The sequence below is a fragment of the Zea mays genome, chromosome 1 (genome assembly GCF_902167145.1).
Source record: "Zea mays cultivar B73 chromosome 1, Zm-B73-REFERENCE-NAM-5.0, whole genome shotgun sequence".
NCBI classification, from domain to species: Eukaryota; Viridiplantae; Streptophyta; class Magnoliopsida; order Poales; family Poaceae; genus Zea; species Zea mays.
Genome location: NC_050096.1, coordinates 262149900 through 262176714, shown reverse-complemented (window position 1 = coordinate 262176714; position 26815 = coordinate 262149900). Strand labels below are relative to the sequence as shown.

At 51.8% G+C, this 26815-nt stretch overlaps 1 protein-coding gene across 2 annotated transcripts; it reads right to left on the bottom strand.

Annotated features, from left to right (window-relative positions):
* Positions 1–400: 400 nt before the first annotated feature.
* LOC100277560 (uncharacterized) lies at positions 401–4591 on the bottom strand. Of its 2 annotated transcripts, NM_001151084.1 has the most exon segments (4): positions 404–1259; positions 1345–1478; positions 3065–3218; positions 4291–4591. In NM_001151084.1, coding segments are annotated over 3 exon segments (588 nt in total). In that variant the 5' UTR covers positions 3141–3218; positions 4291–4591; the 3' UTR covers positions 404–881.
* Positions 4592–26815: the final 22224 nt, after the last annotated feature.

Genomic DNA, 26815 nt, shown 5'->3' with positions numbered 1-26815 from the left:
ATTTGTGAGTTTGTTAGACAATGGTTCAGTGATTTTTACAAGTGTTGTTGATGTCTTATGAACATTTGAATTACCAGTTTGAGCTATCATATTTTTACTTTGAACTGTTGAACTTTCATATTATGAGTTTGTGCTCTAATATATGAAGATATGTTACATTTTTTTTCTAAACCCGCTAAATGGCTTAGCTGCCGGCTATAGCCATTTTAGCTGATTCAAACCCTCACCGCTAAGGTGCTTAGCCAGACATTTAAAACATTGGTGTTACATAGTGTTGCAAATGTCAGTACAGTTGATTATCCTAATATTTGTCAAAAGGCTACCGAATACGTGTAACAGCAAAAACTGATGTGCAATCAAACTTTTTTTATGTAATCATCGTGCAATTAAACAACAAAAGTTATGAAAAATTCTCAAAAAAGTTATAAAAGGTACGAAAGTTTGGTTACACGACAGTGCTCATACTACAAGAGGGGGAAGGAGAACCTATCTGATTTACAAAAGCAGTGCACTACTACACAAGTACACAATCTTACCATACAATGCTGCTGTCAAATGAAATATCAAAAAAATGCACTAGTAATCATTTAGGCTTTGCACATTGTCAATTATCCTTTAACATGCTTACTAACGTATTGGCAAGCACAAATTCATCCATCCCAGGTATACGAGTTGTAAAACTGCTTGTTAGCCTGTGAAAATGCAGCCATGCCATATGTACTTCCATATACTGCCTACTAAATCAGAAACTGAATGGTATCTGTCATAAATTTGATGTATTGATATTCTGATAGTATTTTAAGCATCCTTATCAAATCTCCACGCTCTGAATCAGCAACGGATTTTAATGTCTAACTTCAATCCCTTCACTTGTCTAGCTTTCAATCCTTTCGTCTTCTGAGTCTAAATTTCTTCACTTTCCATGAAACAGGCAACCCCGGTCTTGTGGTAGTCTCAACAGAACCAGTCTTTTGCATAGTCTCAGCAGAACTGATGTTTTTTGCCTTCGTATGCTTCACTGGCTGAGTTCTGACCATCGTAGCTGTCCCATCAGGTTTGCTGTTCTGTGCAGCCTTATAAGTTGTGGTAGTCTCAGCAGCACCAATATTCTGCGCTTTGTCAGTCTCAACTAAATCGATTTTCTGCTCAGAACTATGCTTCACACTGCTGGTAATTTTCTTTGTCAGCTCATCTAAATCATTGGTCATTAAGTCCAGAGATTCAAAAAAGTGGTGCTCCTCATCGCTGCCAATCTCAGACTACAGACACAAATAATAGAAAACATGTTAGGAGTTACCAACAGATAACACAGTGATTATCAACAGACTAGATATATTAGCTTACATTTGCTTCAAGTTCAATGGACTGAAGACCTTTCTGCATGATTCTGACCAAGGCACCTTGCGGGAGCATTTCCTGTATGTTGCCTTTTCCAATGCCTGCCTCGTAGAAGAAATTGAATGCTGTATGCACAAATCCTGCATTTGATATGTAACAGATAAAGCATTTTAAACATGGAATGCCTATTTTTCAGATTAAACTTTACAGATAATTTACATGCTTGAAGACATAAAAACCTAAACAACACAGCAAAAGAAAAAAAACACAGAGAACGCTAATACCGAAATCAATCAACTAAAGAAAAGCTTGAATCTACTTTTTATACAATAAAAACTGTTACAGTTGTCTCATACTAAGCAACAAGATGACACTAAACAATCAGCTAGGTTGTAGTGCGTTCTCTGAGGTGCTGAATTATTTATTGAGGAAACCTGATAAAGCATCCAAGAAACAATTAAGCAATGCAGAAACAATTCCATAACTTCTCAATAAAGGATAGTAATACAAATGATGCCAGCGTTTTACTACTACATTAGATACTGTTTTCTTTAACTCTAAATTGCTAGGAATTGTGCAGGTTGGGCTGGTTTCCATTTTGGAACCGTGCAGTAGTTCCATTTTTTTATAATAAATTATGTGGCAATGATCTTGTCGCCCTTCGAAAAACATGTTACCAGCAACCCAAGTGCTTTTAGCTATTTGCATAGACCAAATTATGGTTCAACAGAAGAATAATGCCAGAATCAAATCAATCTGGGGTAAAAAAGTCCAACATTAAATTATCGTGTAAGCAGACAAGGTGGGGTATGAAAGAAGGAACGCCCCAACCAAGGAAGAAATGTTGCCATTCATTGAGTTCTCCTACCCGTTTGTATGTGCAGTTGAAATCAGTCATTTTTCTAATGTCAAACAAATCAACAAGCCAACAACACTTTATTGTTCAATCCTAACTTATAAAGAACTGGTACCTGGCCACAGCTCAGTTAGTTGTTTGACTGTATAAACAAACATGAAGTAGCTACATAAAGAACCCAAACAAACTTGTTAAATTGTCCCAAAGATGAACCAAAGCAACACATTCTAGCAATCCCTTAAAAAATGTTAATCATGGTTTCTTTTCATAACAAACCGTGTTCGATACTACAAAACTAATAATGAACTGAGCACAATATTTTTTTCAAACTCTGAATGTTTCGTGGAACATCATATTTTAATAACCACAGTGTTCCATACTTCTTCTAGCTACTTGCTAAGCAAGAAGAAGCTATACAAGATGTACTACCGTAGTCTTGAAAACAAAGAAGAGATGTTTCTGAAAGGAATGAAGCACCATTAACGTTTATTTAAATTAGAAGTGCACTCTCTCCTGGTTCATATTTATAAAGAAATTAAGATGCACTAAGCAATTTGATGAAACCAGCATGACAATAAATGACCCCAAGACCCTTACCCGATCCAAGAATCAACCGAAATTTATGGAACAATGGTAAGAGGTGTTTTCATAAAATCTGTTCCTGCTGCCTCCCTTCATCTCCTTTTTTTTGTTCTCTCTAGACATAAATCTTCCAGATTTTCAATCGAACTTAGCAAACCAACACTAATTCTGGTCATTACGTAGACCCCTAACAACACAATGATCATAATTTCCCCAAGAAAGAACCGACAAACATGTAATGCTAATATCTAACCGAATTGTGACAGGGTTAGATTATGGTTCTGAAACCTGATTCCTGGAGGTATCTGTACACGGCAGCATTCAGCTCAGTTGCTGTGAGGGCCTGAGGCCCCTTTTTCTCCATTGGAAACCACACTGAAAGAACCAACCCTTTCTTGGAGTCTAGCAGGTAGTAACAAATATGTCACTGAAGATTTGGCAGCTGCAATAGTAAGATAATAAGGGTATCTTACCCAAACATTCCGGCAACAAAAAAAGTTCTTGACAATTCTTGTAAAATAATAAAAAACTTAAAATTGGCTGTATCTGAGCTCTATGCTGGAAATTTCATGAAGCCAGAAACATCAGAGTTCAGAGGTGCCAATTTTTTGCATAGTGAATAATCAGCATTGCCAAAATTCGGTAACAGACATACTTGACAACGATCAAGAATTGACCAGACCTTTGTCTAACAGTAAAACGAAATTCTGATGCAAGCAGCTACCTGGTGAACCTGGCCAACACTATGAATTTACCTAACAAGCAATAACTGGGGAATGGTGCAATAACAACCAACAGCACTGAACTCGGAGAGTTCCATCCAATTAATGTCATAACTTCCATCTAGACTGAGCAAGCCAAAAGTGGAAGAAGTATTTATGTTTCATAGTCGAGGCTTAACACGAACTCAAAAGCTCCGAATCCTAACCAAAGTGAGGAGTTGACTAAGAAGGATAAAAAAATCAACATAATCCATTGACCATTGTGCATATTTAGGAACGAACTACGAGACATCCGCTTGGTGTTCAAACCGAGCAGGGGAAACGAATGTTGACCAGATAAATGCCTTTTGGGAGAGGCGCGAAGAACTCACGCCTTTGTCTAGGATGGATTGACATTGTCACAAAGGGATAAAAAATACTGATCTATCTGAGGAAAAGAGAATCACATTCGTTGTTATCGAGCGATTCAACACTAAAAGCAAGAAAAGCCGAACCTTTTGTTTTTTCAGAAATTAACCAAGAACCAACAATATATACCATCTATACGGTCCGTGGAGTCTAAACACCATTGACCAAGAAAGAATGCCCAAATAAACAGTGCGAGAACCCTAGCGATCCGCCATTGGGATTTGGGAGACCAAGAACAAAATGCCTGCCATACTCCGCTAGCCAATTCGATGAAACCCCAAAGCAAGGAAGTGAGGAACAAGAACGCTGGAGTCACCATCCAAGAAATGAAGAACCAAGAAACACAAAATTTCTGCACGGGCGGAGCGGGGCTTGAGGCCAAACCTGAGACGCTCTGGAGGCAGCGGTGCACGGTGGCGGGCGCAAATGTGGTCGACGTGAGCGCCCGGCGGATCAGGAGATCGTACGACGGCGCGGCGGGGAGCAACAGGAAGAGAGGGGAAGCGGCGAAGGGGTTCGAGTTCTTGTCTTGACGCTGCCGATTGCCGACGACGACGAGAAATCTTGACTGCGCGGGTTTGGGCTCTCGCCTCTCGGTCGGGAAGAAGGCCAGAAGAGCAGCTTCAGAGGAGAAAGGTTTTATAAGTACTGCGCAGTGGGACCAGATCGATTGGATGCGGGCCAGGGAGGCAGGGAGCGTATGGAGCCGAGCGTATGGAACGGCCATATTAAAGTTACTGTTACAGAGAGAGAAAATTATGAGTGATAAGAAATACCCCTTCCATAAAAAAACAACAATTCTCCATTTTCAAAAGATCAAACGATTTAACAAAACTATATAAAAAAGCTACTAACATGAAAAAGTTTGAATAACTGGATATTACGTTTATAAATGTTTCTAATTTTTATTTCTATCGTTATTGAAAAAAACTAACTTAAACTAAATATTCATTGTGTCCAATCACAACGACTACTGTGTAATCAGATCTTATGTACAACATGCAAGCAAGCGAGACTCATAATCCGTTATATCATGATTCAAACGTATATATAACATTAATTTATAAATGTGAAACGAGCACTCGAATTATAAACGTGATAATGCAAACCGAGCACTCGAATCCACACCCGCTTGCTCTAAACATTTGAGGGTAACCACCATACCACACATACCTTAATGTTTACAAATAAATAATAATTATATTTAAATAAATATCCCAATAACTATTTATCTATACTAGTCAATTAAGAATCTAATGTGGACACTCTGGGCTACTACCATGTGGACACGCTGACATTGTAGACCCGTTTCCACGCTCTCTAACTGGTTCTCCCGCCCTTCTCTCAGGTACTGCCCTATGGATCCCAGCACCCACACAGTCAGCTACTGCGTCTGCTCAGCATCCGACCCCACCCACGCAGCTACCACACCACACAAAAAAAGTACAAAGCAAACACTCAAACCCACACCCTAGCTCCGGAAATTTGGTGCTAACCATCAAACCACACGTACCTTAGTGTTTAGAAATAAACAATAATTATATTTGAATAAATATCTTAATACCTATTTGGCTTACTGTTACTATTAATCGAAATAGACAAATCCTAAGCTGATAATACAAGATCGAAATAAAGAGAGATTCCTATTGAGAACATTTATTGTTTAGAGAAGAGATTCTTATTGAAGGAACACCACCCCTTTATTATCTAGTATCATACAACATTTAGAACACATATGATATACAAATACAGACATAGCAAAAACATACTCTATCCATACCAATTATATAGCGAGACACCACAATGCATCTTCGTGCACATCACAAATGGCAATGATCGTCCGACTCAGAATGACTAAGACACGAAGACATGTGCCGGCGCCCGTGCACGCGTGTCATGGCCTACACCACAATCTCCAGTGTCCACCAGTGCATCTCCACAACTTTAGAGGAATGACCAAAAATAGTAGTTTGCCCACTCTTGAAAGATCTCAAAGCATATTCCTTTTCCTGCAAAAAGGAGTAGCAATTACATTGGTAAAAGAAAGAGCATTGTTGAAAAACATCTTAGTTTATAACAAACAACCACAAACTTCAAAAAAATCAATTGTTCAGTTTATAGACTATAGAGTTCTACCCCCAGACTTGTGGATTTGGTCTAATCCTATGTCCCCACAATTAGGATGTCAAACAATATAGTAATGTAGGGTTGTTGGCTATTTTACTGTGAATCGGGGCCTAATTATTTTTGTAAACATGATGCAGTTAGTTAAGGAATTTAGAAGAGAATCAGAACCAACTAACTAACAATTATATATGCCTCCACAACTCCATCGAGAACTAAATGTTTAGCTAAGTTTGAAACGAGAGGAATCTAGAAATCACTTCATTTATTATGTGCCGGTATGCAGGACGACTCGAGATATTCAGTCAGCTTAGTGATGAAAACTTTGCATTGTGTCTAAAATGTGATACATGACAGTAAACTGACAGGCACCATTCTTATTAACCTACCAAAAACCACAAGCAGAAAACTAAGACCATTCGTTTGCATAGAAACAAAGAGACCAAAAAATGTCACTTTCGGTTGAAGTCCACATCAAATATCTTACTTTCATGTCTCATTCGTTTGCAAGGAGGAAAAACTCCTAGAATACAACTGTCTAAATGTCAATCAAAACAATCTAGGTACATGATATTGCATTATATAAGCGTACATGCCAAACAGTGAAACAACCTCGATGAAGGCATCAAAATTCAGAAGGTAACAAATGAGACATGAAAGTAAATGCATCTGCATTTCCATGCTAGGGCCAGGACGCACTATGTGTTGTTATGGTGTGGGTTCAGAGGAGAAAAGTTGAGGTTGTCCACGGCGATTCCTCTAAATTCCGCTATAGTGTAGATTCCTCCCTCTATATCTATATTTGGACCTCTCGGTTGCCCCTATATTTCCCCCTACAACCCACCTGTCGGGGGCGATAATTATGGACACCCAAATTACCCCCTAACAAACGCACTCAGAGACATAAGGACTAAACTCCCGAGGGGTGACAGCCGAGCCACCTATAAAAAGACGAGATGTCCCCCCGAGGGTCTCTCACCTCGAGCGGAGCTCCGCCTCGCCCGGAGTCGACACCACTCACTCCGCCTCGCCCGAGGTCGCCTCAGCCCAGTCCGTCTCACCCGAGCCGGCCTCGAGCAAATAGGACAAGGGCGCTCGAAAACAGGCAGGGGACAGGCGCATTTAATGCGTGTGCCAACCCGCGCTGTGGCAGTAGAGCACAGTGGTGGACAAGACAACGATCACGTCTAAGCGCAACGATATGATTACGCCTGTGCCAAACAATGCGCGCATGCCGGCTGGCACCCTTCGATGGGACACCTAATACAACAAGCCAAGCGGACGAGCCTTCGGGTGTAATCTCTCTGCCTCGCCCGACCCAAGCTCAGTCATCGGGAAAATTCTCTGCCTCGCCCGAGCTCGGCCTCGGCCACCGACTACGTCATGAATCCCGTAGACAGCAACTCCGCCCGACTGTAGCGCACGTCAAAGAGATGGCTCGGCTGGCACCTCAGGAAGACTTCTGCATCAACCAAGCGAGGGCTTTGATCTAGATAAGTGCTGCAGAGAATCTCGACGTCATCACGTTCCAGGACGATGATGCACACCGTAAGCAGCCTTTGGCCCATACCCCACCGCTGTTACAACCACTACGGTATGGGCGGTCTCTCCCTCGGGAGCTCAGGCGTACGGACGACCCCTTGATCTCGGTCTTGGATCTCTACAGGAAGTCATTTGGCGCGAATCTACTGCACGGTTCACCGTCACGTCAGGTGCCAGGGCATCTCTCCTTCGAATACAAGACTCAGCTTCACTGCGGATGCTCCCCTTGGTGTATAAATAGGGCAGTGGTCCCTCCATGGGAAAGAAGGGAACACACATAGATGAGTGCTTTCTCTCTCACTTTGTCTTAGATATTGGCACTTGCCTCAATCATCTCAAGGGACTTGGGAACTTCGCCTCTCCCATTGTGCTTATAAACCCCTACTACAGGCACCACGATGTGAGTAATATAAGCCTCATCCCCTCTGCTGGAAGTAGGGCTTCGAAAAGCCCGAACTAGGATAATCGCTTGTGTCATCTCTCACACCATCTAGAATCGACCACACGACACATTACTGATTGGTTGAGGACCCGCGGTCCAAACACCGACAGTTGGCGCGCCAGGTAGGGGGTAGTCACGTGTAACATCCCTAGTTCTCGCCAAGCGCTCTAGATGGCAGGTTCTCACCGCCCGCTCAGGTTCAGGACGATGATCATGTTCGGGAGTCTTGAGTTCATGTTTCTCGGCATCAAGTATGACATGGTACTCCTCCCGCCTGCCCCTCTTGAGGATAGAGGCTCCCGTCACCGCCCTTCTCGTCGCAGGAGGCAAAGATGGAGCAGCCACAATCGTGCCCCATGGGACACTTTGTGCATAGAAGATGCCGCCGGGCATGATGACGACATTGAGTCTCTCTCAAGGGACTTGGCCAGCATCAACATTTCACTTGGAGTACCTGCGCCAACATTCCTGGCACCGCCTGCTCCAACGGGGGGGTCACCGCTCCCCCACGACATCGAGCAAGGGGCGTCAGCAGCACCTGCCCTCCGACTCATGGGCCAGGAGGAGCCAGATGCTCCCTGGAGAGACATGGGAGGAGACAGGGGAGAACCGTCCATGTTCAACCTGATCCCCTTCCAACCACGTTTTGACACCGGCTACAACGCTCAGATGTACGTCGGGCTGCCATTCCCCTCCGGGTGCCTAGACTCTGAGGAGTAAGATGGCCCAAGCTTTGCCCTGGACTTCTCCGGGCTAAGAGACCCTAAGTCCATGCTACAGTTCCTCTATGCATGTGATGAGATGCTCTCCAAAAGCTCGGGGGGTTACAGCTCCGGTGGTGAAGGCTACAATCTAACTTGGGAGTGCCTCCACGTCGACTCAGGGTTCCCCAAGGAAGGAGATCGCCTCGGCATGCCACAGGAGGGCGACCAGCCTCCATCACACAACCCAAACGGGACACGTACCCCACCGGGGAGCCGTGATGCTCACCTCGAGCAACTCCAGGAGATGCATGACAAGCTTGGGGAAGAACAGCAACGCTTGCAGCAACTGCGGCAGGCTTTAGAGGGAGAGGCTACGGGCAAAGCCCTCAATGGGGGCGCGCGGGCGAAGGCACGCAACGTCCTACATCGCATTGAGGATGATGCCGAAGCCGCTGAACCTCCCGCCCTCAACCGGGCGAGCCAAAGCCTAGCAGTGGCTGCGCTCCTACTCTGCACCATGCCGGAGCCCTCCACCACCGAAGGACGCCGCATCCACGGCGAACTTCGGAGGCTTCTAGAATGCGCTGTGGTACAATAGGCCAAGAGTTCGGCCTCTCGGCTCCGGGGACCCGCTTCGAGCCTCCAGCCAGGGCCCTCTCGCTTCGAGAGGGAAGCCTCAGTGCATCCCGCGCATACCAGGCAGAGTGCGCCCACAGTGCACGACCGTCTTTGAGATAATCGCCAACCCCAAGCGGTCCATGACCGTCTCGGTGGACACACCCGGCAGCGCAAAACATTTGGCTACTGCCCCTGGCGGGGCAGACGCTACGATAGTAGGGAGGACCGAAGTCCTTCTCCCCAGCCACCAGGCCCTCAAGTCTTCAGCAAGGCCATCCGCAGTGCACCGTTCCCGCCTCGGTTTCGAGCCCCGACTACTATCACCAAGTACTCGGGAGAAACAAAGCCTGAGCTATGACTCACGAATTACCGGCTCGCTTGCCAGCTCGGGGCAACGAGTGATGACAATCTCATTATTTGGAATCTCCCTCTCTTTCTCTCTGACTCTGCCCGAGTGTGGCTTGAGCACCTCTTGGGAAGACCTGGTCCGGGTCTTCGGAGGGAACTTACAGGGCACATACATTTGCCCAGGAAACTCTTGGGACCTCTGAAGTTGCTGGCAGAAATCCTATGAAAGCCTCCGCGATTACATTCGTAGGTTCTCAAAACAGCACACTAAACTCCCCAACGTCACTGACTCCAACGTCATAGGGGCTTTCCTCACGGGCACCTCTTGCCGGGAGGGACCTGGTCAGCAAGTTGGGTCGTAAGATCCCAACTAAGCCCAACGAGCTAATGGACCATAAAGTTCACTTCGGGGCAGGAGGCAGTCAAGGCCCTCTTCCACAAGGACAAAGGGGATGGTAAGCGACAAGAGGGCACCCTCGAGGCATCTGCCTCACGTAACCCTAAGAAGGGCAAGAAGAAGAAGAAGACACAACAGGGCCCACCCGAGGCCCTCGCCGCCGAACTCGTTGCTGCCACGGAGAAACACAATGCTCGGGTCCCGGGCCGGGGTCTTCGACAAGATGCTGAAGGACTCGTGCCCTTATCATAAGGACCTGGTCAAGCACACCCTCAGCGAATGCGACATGCTCCGATGCTTCTACAACAAGCCCGACCCCTCCGCGAAGGGAGAAAACAGGAAGGCCCTCGATGCCGGAGACCGCGACGACAAGGGTGATTACTTCCCCGACATGCATAACTGCTACATGTTCTTTGGGGGGGACACCGTCAACATGTCCTCAAGGCAATGCAAGCAAAAGCACCGGGAAGTCTTCTCGGTTGAAGCGACGACCCCGGTCTACCTAGACTGGTTGGATCGCACCGTCACCTTCGACCGGGATGACCACCCGGACCATGTCCTTAACCCTAGGAAGTATTCACTCGTTGTCGACCCCATCATTGGCAACACACGCCTCACAAAGGTGCTCATGGATGGAGCCAGCAGCCTCAACATCATCTATGCAGACACTCTGGATCTCCTAGGGGTCGGGCAGTCTCAGATCCAACCTGGGGCCGCACCTTTCCACAGAATCACCCCAGGCAAGTGGATGCATCCTCTTGGGCATATTGATCTCGCTGTTTTCTTCAGGACCCCCACTAATTTCTGAATGGAAACCCTCACGTTTGAGGTGGTAGGGTTCCAAGGTATGTACCACGCTGTGCTCGAGCGGCCATGCCATGCCAAGTTCATGGCCGTCCGAAACAACACTTACTTGAAATTTAAGATGCCTGGGCCCGCGGGCAACATCACTGTTGGCTCCTGTCGGTGTTTTGGGTCCGACCGCGCACCCGGGGTTGCCCCTCAAGGTGCTTTTTGGAGTAGGATGGTGTTATGGACTGTAGCTCGATGGTTCGTGCTAGTTGCACGAGAAACAGTGGACAGTTGTGTACAGGTTCGGGCCGCTTTGAGATGCGTAACACCCTACGTCCTGGTGTGAGCACTTTATGTGGTGGGTTACAAAGAGGTCCTCTAGTATTGGAAACGTAGAGAGCTAGTGTGGGTGGCTAAGTAGAATGAGGTCGATTGTCTTGAGGGGGTGCCCCCTAGGCCTTATATACTCGACCGTGTGGCGTTACATGTGGATATGATAACAACATGTGCCTAAATAATGGTGAACTAACTGAGTCTATCTTCCTATAATTCAGCCGACTCATCCTTGCTCAGTTCCGATGTGTGGGGCCCCTGTGCGGGAAGGTCGGGTCACTATTGTGATCACTGCTCCAACCCATCGGGCCATCTGGGCTTGCGTCGATCCAGTCGTGTGTCAATCCGCCTCATTGGACGTCTCTCCCAGGCCCACGAAGGGATGACCTCGCGAACTATTGGGCCCACGGGCCTTTCGTGAGGTCTTTTATCCTTCTGGTGGACCCAGGGGATATCTGTCCCCCACAAGCCCCCGAACTTTGGGTTGATTTTGAAATAACCGGCCCAAAGATCCTAGGTCCAGCTTGCAGTCTTTGATTTTACCAAGAAATGTCTTGAAAATAAGCCTGTCGGGTCACTACTTCTAAACTCTGAGTGATCCAGTAAAAACGATCCTTTACTGTCTTCTTCCACTATTACTCCTCGAAATTTGGTGTTCTGTCTCTGGTTCATGCTTCAGAGGTCAGCATTTTGTACTGTAGAACTTTGAAGTTCATTGGGTGCACCGAATGGGTGTAGCCCATGAGCTTCGAGTGGATTTTTGCAGATAATCCACTCGAAGGTCTTCATTTCAAGTCTTCTTAGAAATTACTTTTATCTTCCACCTGTGCTTTTTCAGAGGTCAGCCTTGCCTTAGTTTTGCCGTATGCTTTTGAGGTCAGCATTTTGTCTTTCGGGGATGATTATTGGGTGTAGCCCCCGAGCTTCAGTGGATTTTTTGAAAATAATCCGCTCGAAGGTCTTCATCTCATGGTGTCTTTTTTTTCCTTAGGAGTCATCCTTTTCTTTTGTCGAATGCCTTAGAGGTCAGCATTATGTCATCAACGTTATGCTTTAGAGGTCAGCATACATTTTTGTCTTTGAAGCCGAGTACGCGATCTGCCCATATCTTGCTAGGTCTGGCAATTTATTTGATCTGCAACTGATTGGACATTCGATAGATGGCCTTTGGCTAGTCTTCATATCACTTCGTGCTTCAATGCTTCTGTCGATTAGACTTGTACCTCATCGGCTATATTTGGCTTTCCTCTGATATCTGTTGATATCCTCCTTTTGTCTTGAGGTATTCATTGCGTATACTGTATGGATGTGACTGCTTGGGAAAATCTATTGAAAATTCCTGGACGTCCCCCCCCAATGGGTGTAGGCAAGGGACGGTTTGGTGCACTGAGCATTTAGCAAACTGCTTCTGAGTAGTAACTTGATGTGACCGTGGGTGTCATCATATCGCCCAAGCAGTTGATTAAAGTCCCAATGGGTGTCGTGTTACGTGGAACGGCGTCAGCCGCCTGACGTGTCTCCAGACGGTTTGAATTGCATATTGAATTTTTGCGACTATTCGGTGGCCGTGGTAGGAGGTGAGCGGTTGCCCTCTTCTTCTATAAATAGTCTTCTTGCTTCTCCGGCATTTTCACATCTCTTATCGCTGCTCGCTGTTTTACTTTCTTCTCTTTCCTTCTACTCCACCATGGGCAAGAGCAAGAAGGGTGGTAGTTCTTCGCATCACTTCGGTGATAAGCGGAAGCGTGAGCCGATTCCTCCCTCGGAGGACTTCGGCGACTCAGAGTACTCGGAGGAGGAGTTCTCCTCCGAGTCCGAGGGTTCACCGGCCCCTGCCTCTCCCCCGGCGTCGTCTGATGACTCAGATGACTCCCAGGGGATCGCCGCAGAGGTGTGGACCTACATCCGGGCCGTCGAGCGTGCCGAGCTCGAGAGCTCGGATGAGTCGGAGTACTTCTCGGACGAGGAGAACTTCTCAGACTCGTCCGAGGAGGACGGCGGCGGCGATGGCGGTGACGGCGACGACGACGGAGGCGATGGTGATGGCGGCGGAGGCGGCGACAAGAGCGGTGACGGCGGCGGCAAAGGTGGCAGCGGCGACGGCGATGGCGGCAGCAAGGGCAGCAGCAGGGGCAGCAACAAGGCCAGTGGCTAGATGCCACTGGTTTTAAATGTTAGTATAGATTAGTGGTAGAAGTAGTATTAGTGAAATAATGTAGTAGTAGCTAGTAGTATAGTGTAGTTAAATATGATGTAGTAATGGGGAGGTCATCAACTCATAATGAGTTGATTTGTAAGTTCGGTAGTGCTTCCCTTATAATGAAGAATGATTTCGCCCCATTCTGTGTGCACCATTTTGCCTTCTTATCAATCGTCGATCGTATTAATGCTTAATGTAGTTGTTGTTTCTAGATGTAGCGCTTGAGTAGCAACTCAAAACTGTTGAATTGTGCTTCAGACTGTCTTCTCCGCGATGTCAGCCGAGTGATTATTGGCAATGTCGGCGCTTTTAGAAGTGATAGCCGAGTGATAGTGGGCCACGTCGGCGTTTTAGAAATAACGACCGAGTGGTTACTGGTGATGTTGGTGTTTTAGAGATAACAACTGAATCCTTTGGAGCCACGTCATTGCTTTAGGAATAACAGCCGAGTGACTGCTGGCGACGTCGGTGTTTTAGAAGTAACAGCCGAGTGATAACAGGCCACGTCGGCCGCTTTGGAAATAGTGGCCGAGTGAAGTCTGGTAACGTCAGCGTTTTTAGAAATAACAGCCGAGTGATAACGGGCCACGTCGACCGCTTTGGAAATAGTGGCTGAGTGAAGTCTGGTAACTTCAGCGTTTTTAGAAATAACAGCTGAGTTAATTTGGGCTGCGTCGGCCGTTTTGGAAATAACGGCCGAGTGATGACATGGCACGCCAGCGTTTTAGGAATAACAGCCGGGTGATAACATGGCACGCCAGCGTTTTAGAAATGCTGTCTGGCCCGGGAAAACCCTATATGTACTACACTGTCGTATGCCTTTGCATTCTATGCCCTAGTTTTGCTTTTCTGCATCTAGGCCTTCTCTGCTATCTTGCAACACTGCCTTCGCTCTGTTTGCCGGCACGGTTGAGATGGCGCCCAAGCGGAAATCCCAGAGTTCGTCTGCCGCAATCATTCCCCCCATCGATCCCAACAGTCAGTTGCCTTTCACAGGTAACCACATGTCTATTGTCTCTGAATCTGACCTTTTCCATCTCGTATCCATCGGAGTTCTTCCTCCGAAGGAGCTCTGTTCTTGGCGGATCTGCCGTGGGGTCACTATTCCAACAGAAGACACCCACGAATCCGTCATTTACGTTCCTTTTCTGATCCACGGCCTTGCTCTTTCCATTTCCCCTTTCTTCCGCGGTCTCCTTGAATTCTATCACTTGAATCTGACCCACCTGAATCCCAATTCCATTCTGCAAGTTTCCGTCTTTGTTCACTTGTGCGAAGCTTTCCTTGGTATTCTGCCACACTTCGGCCTATGGAAGTACTTGTACCACTGCCGGCCTGGGATGGCTGGAGGGTAGCACCAGCTTGTGGGGGCACGAGTTTGGAGATGCGCCGTGGGAGGAAGGCCGACTACCTCGACATCCCACTCAAGGACAGCATCAAAGGATGGCGCCTGGAGTGGTTTATCATGGAGAACCACGGGAATTCCCTCCCCCCACGGCCAGGGAGACAGTCAGATGTTCGTACTTCGAGCTAGACCGAGTCCCCCACAGACCTGGAGGTGGCTGAGGCAGGGGTTCTGCTTGCTGAGGTTGGACTGTTGAAAGAGAGGGGTCTGACTGCAGAAGTTGTGGTCGCCGATTTCATTTTCAAGAACATTCAGCCATTAAAGGACAGAGCATACCCGACTTATCTGTATCGAGGCCTCGCTGATTCGACCCGGGTTACCAACAGAAGAATTCCTGCAGTGGATTTGGTCAGCCGGCTCGAGATGATACTCAGAGGCAAGGTGTCGAACATCGGTGCTCCTGTTGCATACTCGGCCTGGAATCTGCCTCGTTCCAAGGCTTTTACCAATTTTGTGTCGAATCCTCCTGCTGGTGATAGCAGTTTGGGCCTTAGAGTGCGACCCTCTCCCGAAGAGGTTCGTGCTTTGGTTGCCTCACTTGGTGAAATCCCTGATGATGAGAGGCAGGTTCATTTCGAGGTACCTTTGAATCCAAGTGATGCTGAGATAAGTGCCATGCTGGATATGTTGGCTGAAGATTCCTCTGATGCAGCCCCTGCTGAAACATTGGATGCAGCGCCCATCCCAGAGGCTGGCAAAGCTTTGGATATTCAGAGGTATGATGGTGTTCACTCAAAGCGTCCTCGCCGAGCCAATCTGCTGAGGGGAAGAAAAAGAAGAAGAGACATCTTCGCCGAGTGTCAAGTTTGGATCAGGGTGCTGATCCTTCTGCTCCTGCTGCTGAGGAAGTGCCCGTGCTAGTTTTTGCTGAGGCTGACCCCAATGGGTGTGACCTGACTGATGCTGAACCCAATGGGTGTGACCTAGATGATGCTGACCCCAATGGGTGTGATCCAGCTGAAGCTGATCCCAATGGGTGTACCGTCCGCATTGTTGATGAAGATGAGGAAGAGGAGGATGAAATCCCTCTAGTTCGGAAGAACAGCCGACGCTACATAGTCAGCGGGGAAAGTAGTGGTGTTCCTTCTCTAGCTTTGTCTGCCCTCATTGGTCTGCAAGAATTGTCTCTGGCAAACTTTGATCAGACTCTTGAAGACATGGTCCCAGAAGATCTGTTGTCGGAGCCGGCAGATGGTGGAATGATGGATATTTGTGCTGAGGTGCCTGATGCTGGGCTAGAGTTATCTCGAGCAGCGTCCCATGCCTCATCGACCTTAGAGCACGGTCTTAAGGGTCAGGAGGCTAGTCTGGATTGTTCTGCTCCCATGGAAGTGGGTGAAGGTCCTTCAGCCTTAGAGGTGGCTGTTACGGAGAGCTCGGCCCTCAAGAATGGCGCTGGCGCTTACCCAGCCCCGAGGGTGTTGCCGGGGATGACCTGGCTCGGATGGGTAGCGCGAGCTATGACCCAGCCCCTGAGGGTGTCCGAGTCGGTTCTCCCTCTCACACTTCCATGGACGTTCACGTAGGGTCTTCTCCTCCGCATTCTGGTTGCATGGCAGCAGTTCAAGCTTCGGGTCAGGAAGTCGCCTTAGAGGCCAGCGCTCCTGATGACAGAGTTTTGACCTCTGCTGATGATGCTGACTTGGTCCCCACTGATGCATTGTGGGTTGTTCCGGTTGGTGATCCTTCATCGAGCCATCAATTAACTTCCCACGACTTGGGAGTTCCTTCGTTCTTTTCCAACCTCTAGGTAACTTGGTTTTTACTGATCTGGCTATACCCCAGGTGTGATATTGTTCTTACACTCATTTGTTTTTGATGTTAGGCATTGGTTGATGAAATGGTTGGTCAGCTGAGGTCGCAGGGTGCTTCTGTCCCGGAAAGGGCTCTATCTCTGGCACATTGGAATCCAGTGCTGCTTCAGCGGCGGGTGTCTGATTTGGAGATGGCAAATGCTGGTTAGTGCCCTTTGTTTCTTCTTTGACTACTTGATTAATTCTGCTTTTTAACTGAACACCCTTGCTTGACTATTTCTTGACAGATATGGCCCGGCGGTACTATGATCTTGAAGAAAAATATTCTCAAGGTCAGACTGAACTGGCCCGGGTTTTTGCTTCTTTGAATGATGCTAACACGCTGAACTCCACTCTCCATGCTCAGCTCGACTCTGAAAAGGTGACCAGTGAATTAAGCTTTACTTGGTTTTGTCTGTTGTGTTCTTAGTGCTTGCTTGATGTTAGAGAAACTGATTCTTGTCTGCAGGAGGAAAAACGTGTTCTAGTCACTTCTCGCGACAATCTTGACAAGCTATATCGCGACGCCAGCAACTCGTTGACCATCTTGGAGAGGAGTCATCGCTTCACCATGGAAGATTTGGATAATCATCGTTATAAGCTGCAAGAGTCCCTGGATGATATGATTCGCCTCAGGCAAGTGGTGTCGAACAAGGATAATATTATCAAGGATCTGCGTGCTTCCAAGAAATCAGTCGTCTAGGAGCTTGAGACTGCTCGGTTGGCTGTCAAGGCTGCTGATGAGACTTCTGCTACTCTGAAGGCCCAGCGCGACAAAGCTATGGACAAAGCTAATCGCGCGGGGCGGATCTTGATGAGGAGACTCGGCGTGGTTGTTCGTGATGACATAGTGGCTGATGTGAATGCCGCTCCTGATTCCTCGAGTTGTCCCTCTTCGTCGGTTGCTCCTGAGAAGAACATTACCAAATAGAAACATTGAATGCTTTGAATATGTAGTTAGTGTGCCTGGATATTTTGTTAGAAAACACTTTTTAGTACTGAATGCCGCTATTGTTTTCCCGTTGTTAGAATACAACAGTATCTACAATTGCAGAAGTAAATGCAGTATGAAATTTCTTCGCGGGGCATAGAGGTCGCCCTAAGATGAGTAATCGCAAATGTGCTTGTGTTGGATTAAGTAGGCACGAGCGTGCCATGTGAATTTAAGTCATTATCAACTTAAACCGACTTCTCTGTTAGTAGGGTATAGTGGTCACCCCGAGTTAAGTAAGCGTGAGCATGTCGCACCGCCTTAAGTCGTTGCCGACTTAAACCGATTGCTCCGTTAGTAGGGTATAGTGGTCACCCCGAGTTAAGTAAGCGTGAGCATGTCGCACCACCTTAAGTCATTGCCGACTTAAGCCGATTGCTCCGTTAGTCGGGTATAGTGGTCACCCCGACTTTAAGTGTGAGCATGTCGCAGCACCTTAAGTCATTGCTGACTTAAGCTGATTGCTCTGTTAATAGGGTATAGTGGTCACCCCGAGTTAAGTAAGCGTGCAGGTTGACAGTGAGCAATTCGAGTGCCTTTGAAGACTTTTTATTAATGATATATTTTCCAGTTTACAGAGTACATTGTCGTCCCAATAGCTTTTGAGATATAACTAGGGGTAAACTTCCTAAGATGTTCTATGTTCCATGAGTTCCCAATTTCCATACCGTCCATCTGAGTGAGACGATATGATCCAGGCCGAGTGACTTCTGCTACTATGAATGGTCCTTCCCATGGTGGCGACAGTTTATGACGTCCCTCCCCCGTTAGAATTCGGTGGAGGACGAGGTCTCCCACTGCAAAGGATCGATGCCGTATGGCCCTGTCATGATAGCGCCTCAGAGTTTGCTGATACCGGGCCGACTGAATCACCGTATTCAATCGTTCTTCTTCTAGTACATCGACATCTTCCAGCCTAGTAGCCTCAGCTTCTGCTATGTTTTCCAAGATTAACCTTGGTGCCCCAAACATGAGATCAGCAGGTAGCACTGCTTCCGAACCATAGACCATAAAGAAAGGTGTGTTTCCATGCAGAGCTCGACTAGGTTGAGTTCTCAGGCTCCAAACAACATACAGCAGCTCTCTGATCCACTTTCCTGCGAACTTTTCATTCTTGTCGAAGACTTTCTTTCTGAGTGCTTCCAATATCATCCCATTGGCTCTTTCTACCTGCCCGTTGGCTCTCGGGTGTGCCACTGAGGCATATTTGATCTGAATGCTCTTTTGCTCGCAGAAATCGAAGAACTCTGAGCTTGTGAAATTGGATCCCAGGTCGGTTATGATGTTATTCGGTATTCCAAACCTGAATATTATGTCTTGTATGAATTCCACTACCTTAGCTGAAGTTAAAGAAGCAATGGGTTTGAAATCTATCCATTTAGTGAATTTATCGATAGCAACTAGTACATGAGTGTATCCTCCTTGAGCCTTCTTGAAAGGTCCAATCATATCCAATCCCCAGCATGCGAACGGCCAAGTTATGGGTATGGTTTGCAGTTGCTGCGCTGGTAGATGTTGCTGTTTTGACAAGTACTGGCAGGCTTCGCACCTCTGGACTAACTCGGCTGCATCACTCTTTGCTGTTGGCTAGTAGAAACCCGACCTGAAGGCCTTTCCAACCAGGGTCCTAGATGCTGCGTGTATCCCGCACTGCCCAGCATGGACCTCTTCTAGCAGTTGCTTTCCTGTGGCTAAGAGAATGCATTTCATGAGGACTCCTGATGCGCCCCTTGTCGGGGACCATAATTAGGGGTACCCTCAAGGCGCCTAATTCTTAGCTGGTAACCCCCATCAGCATAAAGCTGCAGAGGCCTGATGGGTGCGATTAAGTCAGGGGTCAGTCCATACGAGCGACTCGATCACGCCTCGCCCGAGCCTAGCCTCGGACAAGGGCAGCCGACCCCGAGGGATTTCCGTCTCGCCCGAGGCCCCCCTCCAACGGCGGACACATCTCCGGCTCGCCCAAGGCCTTGCCTTCGCTAAGAAGCAACCCTGACTAAATCGCCGCGCCGACCGACCGAGTCGCAGGAGCATTTAACGCAAAGGTGGCCTGACACCTTTATCCTAACACGCGCCCCCCGGCAGAGCCGAAGTGACCGCCGTCACTTCGCCGCTCCACTGACCGGTCTGACAGAAGGACAGCGCCGCCTGCGCCACTCCGACTGCAGTGCCACTTGACAGAGTGAGACTGACAGGCAGTCAGGCCCTGCCAAAGGCACCATAGGAAGCTCCGCTCCGCCCGACCCAGGGCTCGGACTCGGGCTAAGCCCCGAAAGACGGCGAACTCTGCTCCGCCCGACCCGGACTCGGGCTAAGCCCCGGAAGACGGCGAACTCTGCTCCGCCCGACCCAGGGCTCGGACTCGGGCTAAGCCCCGGAAGACGGCGAACTCCGCTCCGCCCGACCCAGGGCTCGGACTCGGGCTAAGCCCCGGAAGACGGCGAACTCCGCTCCGCCCGACCCAGGGCTCGGACTCGGACTCAGCCCCAGAAGACGACGAACTCCGCTCCGCCCGACCCAGGGCTCGGACTCGGGCTCAGCCCCAGAAGACGACGAACTCCGCTCCGCCCGGCCCAGGGCTCGGACTCGGGCTCAGCCCCAGAAGACGACAAACTCCGCTCCGCCCGACCCAGGGCTCGGACTCGGGCTCAGCCCCAGAAGACGACGAACTCCGCTTCGCTCGACCCCAGGGCTCGGACTCCGCCTTGGCCTCTGCCGAACGACCTCCGCCTCGCCCGACCCAGGGGCTCGGACTCGGCCTCGGCCATGGAAGACAGACTCGACCTCGGCTTCGGAGGAGCCTCCACGTCGCCCGACCTAGGGCGCAGGCCAGCCACGTCAACAGGAAGCGCCATCATCACCCTACCCCGAGCCGACTTGGGCCGCAGAGAACAAGACCGGTGTCCCATCTGGCTAGCTCCGCCAGATAGGCAATGATGGCGCCCCGCAAGCCCTGTGACGACGGCGACTCTCAGCTCTCTTATGGAAGCAGGAGGACGTCAGCAAGGACTCAACCGCTCCGACAGCTGTCCCTCCGCCAGGCTCCGTTGCTCCTCCGACAGCCACGACATCACACCAGCTGGGTGCCAAGATCTCTCCGGCTGCCACATCGGCATGTACTTAGGGCGCTAGCTCTCCCCCGCTAGACACGTAGCACTCTGCTACACCCCCATTGTACACCTGGATCCTCTCCTTACGCCTATAAAAGGAAGGACCAGGGCCTTCTTAGAGAAGGTTGGCCGCGCGGGGGCGAGGACGAGACAGGCGCTCTCTTGGGGCCGCTCGCTTCCCTCACCCGTGTGGACGCTTGTAACCCCCTCCTGCAAGCGCACCCGACCTAGGCGCGGGACGAACACGAAGGCCGCGGGATTTCCACCTCTCTCACGCCCGTCTCCGGCCACCTCGCTTCCCCCCTTCGCGCTCGCCCACGCGCTCGACCCATCTGGGCTGGGGCACGCGGCACATTCACTCGTCGGCTTAGGGACCCTCCGGTCTCGAAACGCCGACAGTTGGCGCGCCAGGTAGGGGCCTGCTGCGTGTTGACGAACAGCTTCCCGTCAAGCTCCAGATGGGCAGTCTCCAGCAACCTCTTCGGCCCGGGACGCTGCTCCGTTTCGGGAGTCTTGAGTTCATGTCCTTCGACGGCAGCTACGACATGATACTCCTTCCACCGCCGCTCGACAACGACAATGGCGGCCGACAACCCGCCCGCCGGCGGTGGAATCGACGACATCTTCCCCGCGTGGTGGAAGAACAACATTCGAGCTCACCCCGTCCTCACCCCCGCCAACGGAGGAGGAGGCGGGGCAACCAAGGCCAAGCGAGAGGTCGCGCTTCGTCGGCTGTCGAGCGAATCGACGTCCCCAGCGCCTCAACGGGGGGCGCGTCGGGCGTCGACCTCGCGTTTGAGACGAAGGCGAGCGCCGTCCCCCCGCGACACGCCAATCCCGAGCAAGTGGACGACGCCAGCGCGCTCGCGGAGAGCTTGCAGGACGTCGCCCTCGTACCTGAGACGACGGTGCAACCAGTCCCCGACGTGACTATGTCGCTGCTCGTCGACCAAAAGGTACCGACTGATTCCCATCCAACGTCATTTCGACTCAGCCTCAACCCGCCCAGCGACCTCGCTTTGGCGGGCGCTCTTGTTGAGGCGAGTGCAACCCCTCTGGGGTTTCGTATGCGGTCACCTTGGGACCGATTGACGGACGTCTCGACCTACGGGCCCTCTGGGTCCGAGGAAGATGACGATCCCAGCATCTGTCGGGATTTCTCTGGATTTGGCAACCCCAGTGCCATGCGGGACTTTATGACCGCATGTGACTACTGCCTCTCCGACTGTTCCGACGGTAGCCGCAGCCTCGACGACGAGGACTGCGGCCCAAGCCGAGAATGTTTCCACGTCGGGCTAGGGGATCCCTCCGAAGGCAACCATCTCGGCATGCCGGAGGACGGTGATCTCCCTAGGCCGGTGCCTCGCGCTGACATCCCGCGGGAGCTAGCTGTGGTCCCCGTTCCGGCGGGGGGTCACGACCCACAGCTCGAGCAAGTCCACGGGGCGCGGGCCAGGCTCGACGAGGGAGCAGGAGCGCTTGAGCCGATCCGCCGGGACGTCGGGCAGGTATGGGCGGGCCAACCCCCGGCCGGAGAAATACGTCACCTGCCCCAGGGTTTCCAGCACCACGTTGCCAACGACGTCAGGGTCAGGCCACCACCCGCATCCAGTGGGGTTGGTCAGAACCTGGCAGCCGCAGCGATGCTCCTCCGCGCGATGCCGGAGCCATCAACCACCGAGGGTCGGCGAATCCAGGGAGAGCTCAAGAATCTCCTGGAAGGCGCTGCGGTCCGACGGGCCGAGAGCTCTGCCTCCCGAAGGCAGGGATACCCCTCGGAGCCTCATGCCGCGACTTCCCGATTCATGCGGGAAGCCTCGGTCTACACCGGGCGCACGCGCAACACCGCGCCTGCGGCCCCGGGCCACCTCGGCAACGAGCACCATCGTCACGACCGTCGGGCCCACCTCGACGAAAGGGTGCGCCGAGGCTACCACCCCAGGCGTGGGGGATGCTATGACAGCCGGGAGGATCGGAGTCCCTCGCCCGAACCACCCGGTCCGCAGGCCTTCAGTCGGGCCATCCGACGGGCGCGCGTTCCCGACCCGGTTCCGACCCCCGACTACTATCACAAAGTACTCGGGGGAAACGAGACCGGAACTGTGGCTCGCGGACTACCGCCTGGCCTGCCAACTGGGAGGAACGGACGACGACAACCTCATCATCCGCAACCTCCCCCTGTTCCTCTCCGACACTGCTCGCGCCTGGTTGGAGCACCTGCCCTCGGGGCAGATCTCCAACTGGGATGACTTGGTCCAAGCCTTCGCCGGCAATTTCCAGGGCACGTACGTGCGCCCCGGGAATTCCTGGGACCTTCGAAGCTGCCGGCAGCAGCCGGGAGAGTCTCTCCGGGACTACATCCGGCGATTCTCGAAGCAGCGCACCGAGCTGCCCAACATCACCGACTCGGATGTCATCGGCGCGTTCCTTGCCGGCACCACCTGCCGCGACCTGGTGAGTAAGTTGGGTCGCAAGACCCCCACCAGGGCGAGCGAGCTGATGGACATCGCCACCAAGTTCGCCTCTGGCCAGGAGGCGATCGAGGCTATCTTCCGAAAGGACAAGCAGCCCCAGGGCCGCCCATCGGAAGATGCTCCTGAGGCGTCTACTCCGCGCGGCGCCAAGAAGAAAGGCAAGAAGAAGTCGCAAGCGAAACGCGACGCCGCCGACGCGGACCTTGTCGCCGCCGCCGAGTACAAGAACCCTCGGAAGCCCCCCGGAGGTGCTAACCTCTTCGACAAGATGCTCAAGGAGCCGTGCCCCTATCATCAGGGGCCCGTCAAGCACACCCTCGAGGAGTGCGTCATGCTTCGGCGCCACTTCCACAGGGCCGGGCCACCCGCAGAGGGTGGCAGGGCCCGCGACGACGACAAGAATGAAGATCACCAAGCAGGAGAGTTCCCCGAGGTCCGCGACTGCTTCATGATCTACGGTGGGCATGTGGCGAATGCCTCGGCTCGGCATCACAAGCAAGAGCGCCGGGAGGTCTGCTCGGTGAAGGTGGCGGCGCCAGTCTACCTAGACTGGTCCGACAAGCCCATCACCTTCGACCAAGCTGACCACCCCGACCACATGCCGAGCCCGGGGAAATACCCGCTCGTCGTCGACCCCATCGTCGGCGACGTTAGGCTCACCAAGGTCCTGATGGACGGGGGCAGCTGCCTCAACATCATCTACGCCGAGACCCTCAGGCTCCTGCGCGTCGATCTGTCCTCCGTCCGAGCAGGCGCTGCGCCCTTCCACGGGATCATTCCCGGGAAGCGCGTCCAGCCCCTCGGACGACTCGACCTTCCCGTCTGCTTCGGAACGCCCTCCAACTTCCGAAGGGAGACTTTGACGTTCGAGGTGGTCGGGTTCCGAGGAACCTACCACGCGGTACTGGGGAGGCCATGCTACGCGAAGTTCATGGCCGTCCCCAACTACACCTACCTGAAGCTCAAGATGCCGGGCCCCAACGGGGTCATCACCGTCGGCCCCACGTACAAACACGCGTTCGAATGCGACGTGGAGTGCGTGGAGTACGCCGAGGCCCTCGCCGAGTCCGAGGCCCTCATCGCCGACCTGGAAAGCCTCTCCAAAGAGGTGCTAGACGTGAAGCGTCATACCGGCAACTTCGAGCCAGCGGAGACGGTTAAGGCCGTCCCCCTCGACCCCGGCGGCGACACCTCCAAGCAGATCCGGATCGGTTCCGGGCTCGACCCCAAATAGGAAGCAGTGCTCGTCGACTTTCTCCGCGCAAACGCCGACGTCTTTGCGTGGAGTCCCTCGGACATGCCCGGCATACCGAGGGATGTCGCCGAGCACTCGCTGGATATTCGGGCCGGAGCCCGACCCGTCAGGCAGCCTCTGCGCCGATTCGACGAGGAGAAGCGCAGAGTGATAGGCGAGGAGATCCACAAGCTAATGGCAGCAGGGTTCATCAAAGAGGGTATCACCAAATCTGGATGAAGGAGTCCGACCAGCTCGCGACTTCTTTCATCACACCCTTCGGCATGTACTGCTATGTCACCATGCCGTTCGGTTTGAGGAATGCGGGCGCGACGTACCAGCGGTGCATGAACCATGTGTTCGGCGAACACATCGGTCGCACAGTCGAGGCCTATGTCGATGACATCGTAGTCAAGACAAGGAAGGCTTCCAACCTCCTCTCCGACCTTGAAGTGACATTCCGATGTCTCAAAGCGAAAGGCGTCAAGCTCAATCCCGAGAAGTGTGTCTTCGGGGTGCCCCGGGGCATGCTCTTGGGGTTCATCGTCTCCGAGCGGGGCATCGAAGCCAACCCGGAGAAGATCGCAGCTATCACCAGCATGGGGCCCATCAAGGACTTAAAAGGCGTACAGAGGGTCATGGGATGTCTCGCGGCCCTGAGCCGCTTCATCTCATGCCTCGGCGAAAGAGGTCTGCCTCTGTACCGCCTCTTGAGGAAGGCCGAGTGTTTCGCTTGGACCCCTGAGGCCGAGGAAGCTCTCGGGAACCTGAAGGCGCTCCTCACAAAGGCGCCTATCTTGGTGCCCCCAGCTGATGGAGAAGCCCTCTTGGTCTACGTCGCCACGACCACTCAGGTGGTTAGCGCCGCGATTGTGGTCGAGAGGCAAGAAGAGGGCATGCATTGCCCGTTCAGAGGCCAGTCTACTTCGTCAGCGAGGTACTCTCCGAGACCAAGATCCGCTACCCACAAGTTCAGAAGCTGCTGTATGCAGTGATCCTGACGAGGCGGAAGTTGCGACACTACTTCGAGTCTCATCCGGTAACTGTGGTGTCATCCTTCCCCCTGGGGGAGATCATCCAGTGCCGAGAGGCCTCGGGCAGGATTGCAAAGTGGGCGGTGGAAATCATGGGCGAGACAATCTCATTCGCCCCTCGGAAGGCCATCAAGTCCTAGGTATTGGCGGACTTCGTAGCCGAATGGGTCAACACCCAGCTGCCGACGGCTCCGATCCAACCGGAGCTCTGGACATGTTTTTCGATGGGTCGCTGATGAAGACAGGAGCCGGCGCGGGCCTGCTATTCATCTCGCCCCTCGGGAAACATCTACGCTATGTGCTACGCCTCCATTTCCCGGCGTCCAACAATGTGGCTGAGTACGAGGCTCTGGTCAACGGGTTGCGGATCGCCATCGAGCTAGGGGTCAGGCGCCTCGACGCCCACGGCGACTCGCAGCTCGTCATCGACCAAGTCATGAAGAACTCCCGCTGCCGTGACCCGAAGATGGAGGCCTACTGCGATGAGGTTCGGCGCCTGGAAGACAAGTTCTACGGGCTCGAGCTTAACCACATCGCTCGGCGCTACAACGAGACGGCGGACGAGTTGGCAAAAATAGCCTCGGGGCGAACGACGGTTCCCCCGGACGTCTTCTCCCAGGATCTGCATCAACCCTCCGTCAAGATCGACGACACGCCCGAGCCCGAGGCACCCTCGGTCCAGCCCGAGGTACCCTCGGCTCAGCCCGAGGCACCCTCAGCTCGATCCGAGGCGCCCTCGGTTCAGCCCGAGGTACCCTCGGCCCCGAGGGCGAGGCACTGCACGTCGAGGAGGAGCAGAGCGGGGCCACGCCTGATCGAAATTGGCAGACCCCGTACCTGCAATATCTCCGCCAAGGAGAGCTACCCCTCGACCAAGCCGAGGCTCGGCGGGTAGCGCGACGCGCCAAGTCGTTCGTCTTGCTGGGCGATGAGAAGGAGCTCTACCACCGCAGCCCCTCGGGCATCCTCCAGCGATGCATCTCCATCGCCGAAGGTCAGGAACTCCTGCAAGAGATACACTCGGGGGCTTGCGGCCATCGCGCAGCGCCTCGAGCCCTAGTCGGGAATGCTTTCCGGCAAGGCTTCTACTGGCCAACGGCGGTGGCTGACGCCACTAGAATTGCCCGCACCTGCGAAGGGTGCCAATTCTATGCGAAGCAGACCCACCTGCCCGCTCAGGCTCTGCAGACGATACCCATCACCTGGCCCTTTGCTGTGTGGGGTCTGGACCTCGTCGGTCCCTTGCAGAAGGCGCCCGGGGGCTACACGCACCTGCTGGTCGCCATCGACAAATTCTCCAAGTGGATCGAGGTCCGACCTCTGAACAGCATCAGGTCCGAGCAGGCGGTGGCGTTCTTCACCAACATC

Excerpts from the sequence above, each read along its gene's own strand:
- LOC100277560 (XM_020549539.1), bottom strand. The coding sequence starts at position 1,413 with ATGCTCCCGCAAGGTGCCTTGGTCAGAATCATGCAGAAAGGTCTTCAG. Across the intron at positions 1,260-1,344 it reads CCATTGAACTTGAAGCAAAT|TCTGAGATTGGCAGCGATGA; the intron begins GTAAGCTAATAT and ends TTGTGTCTGTAG.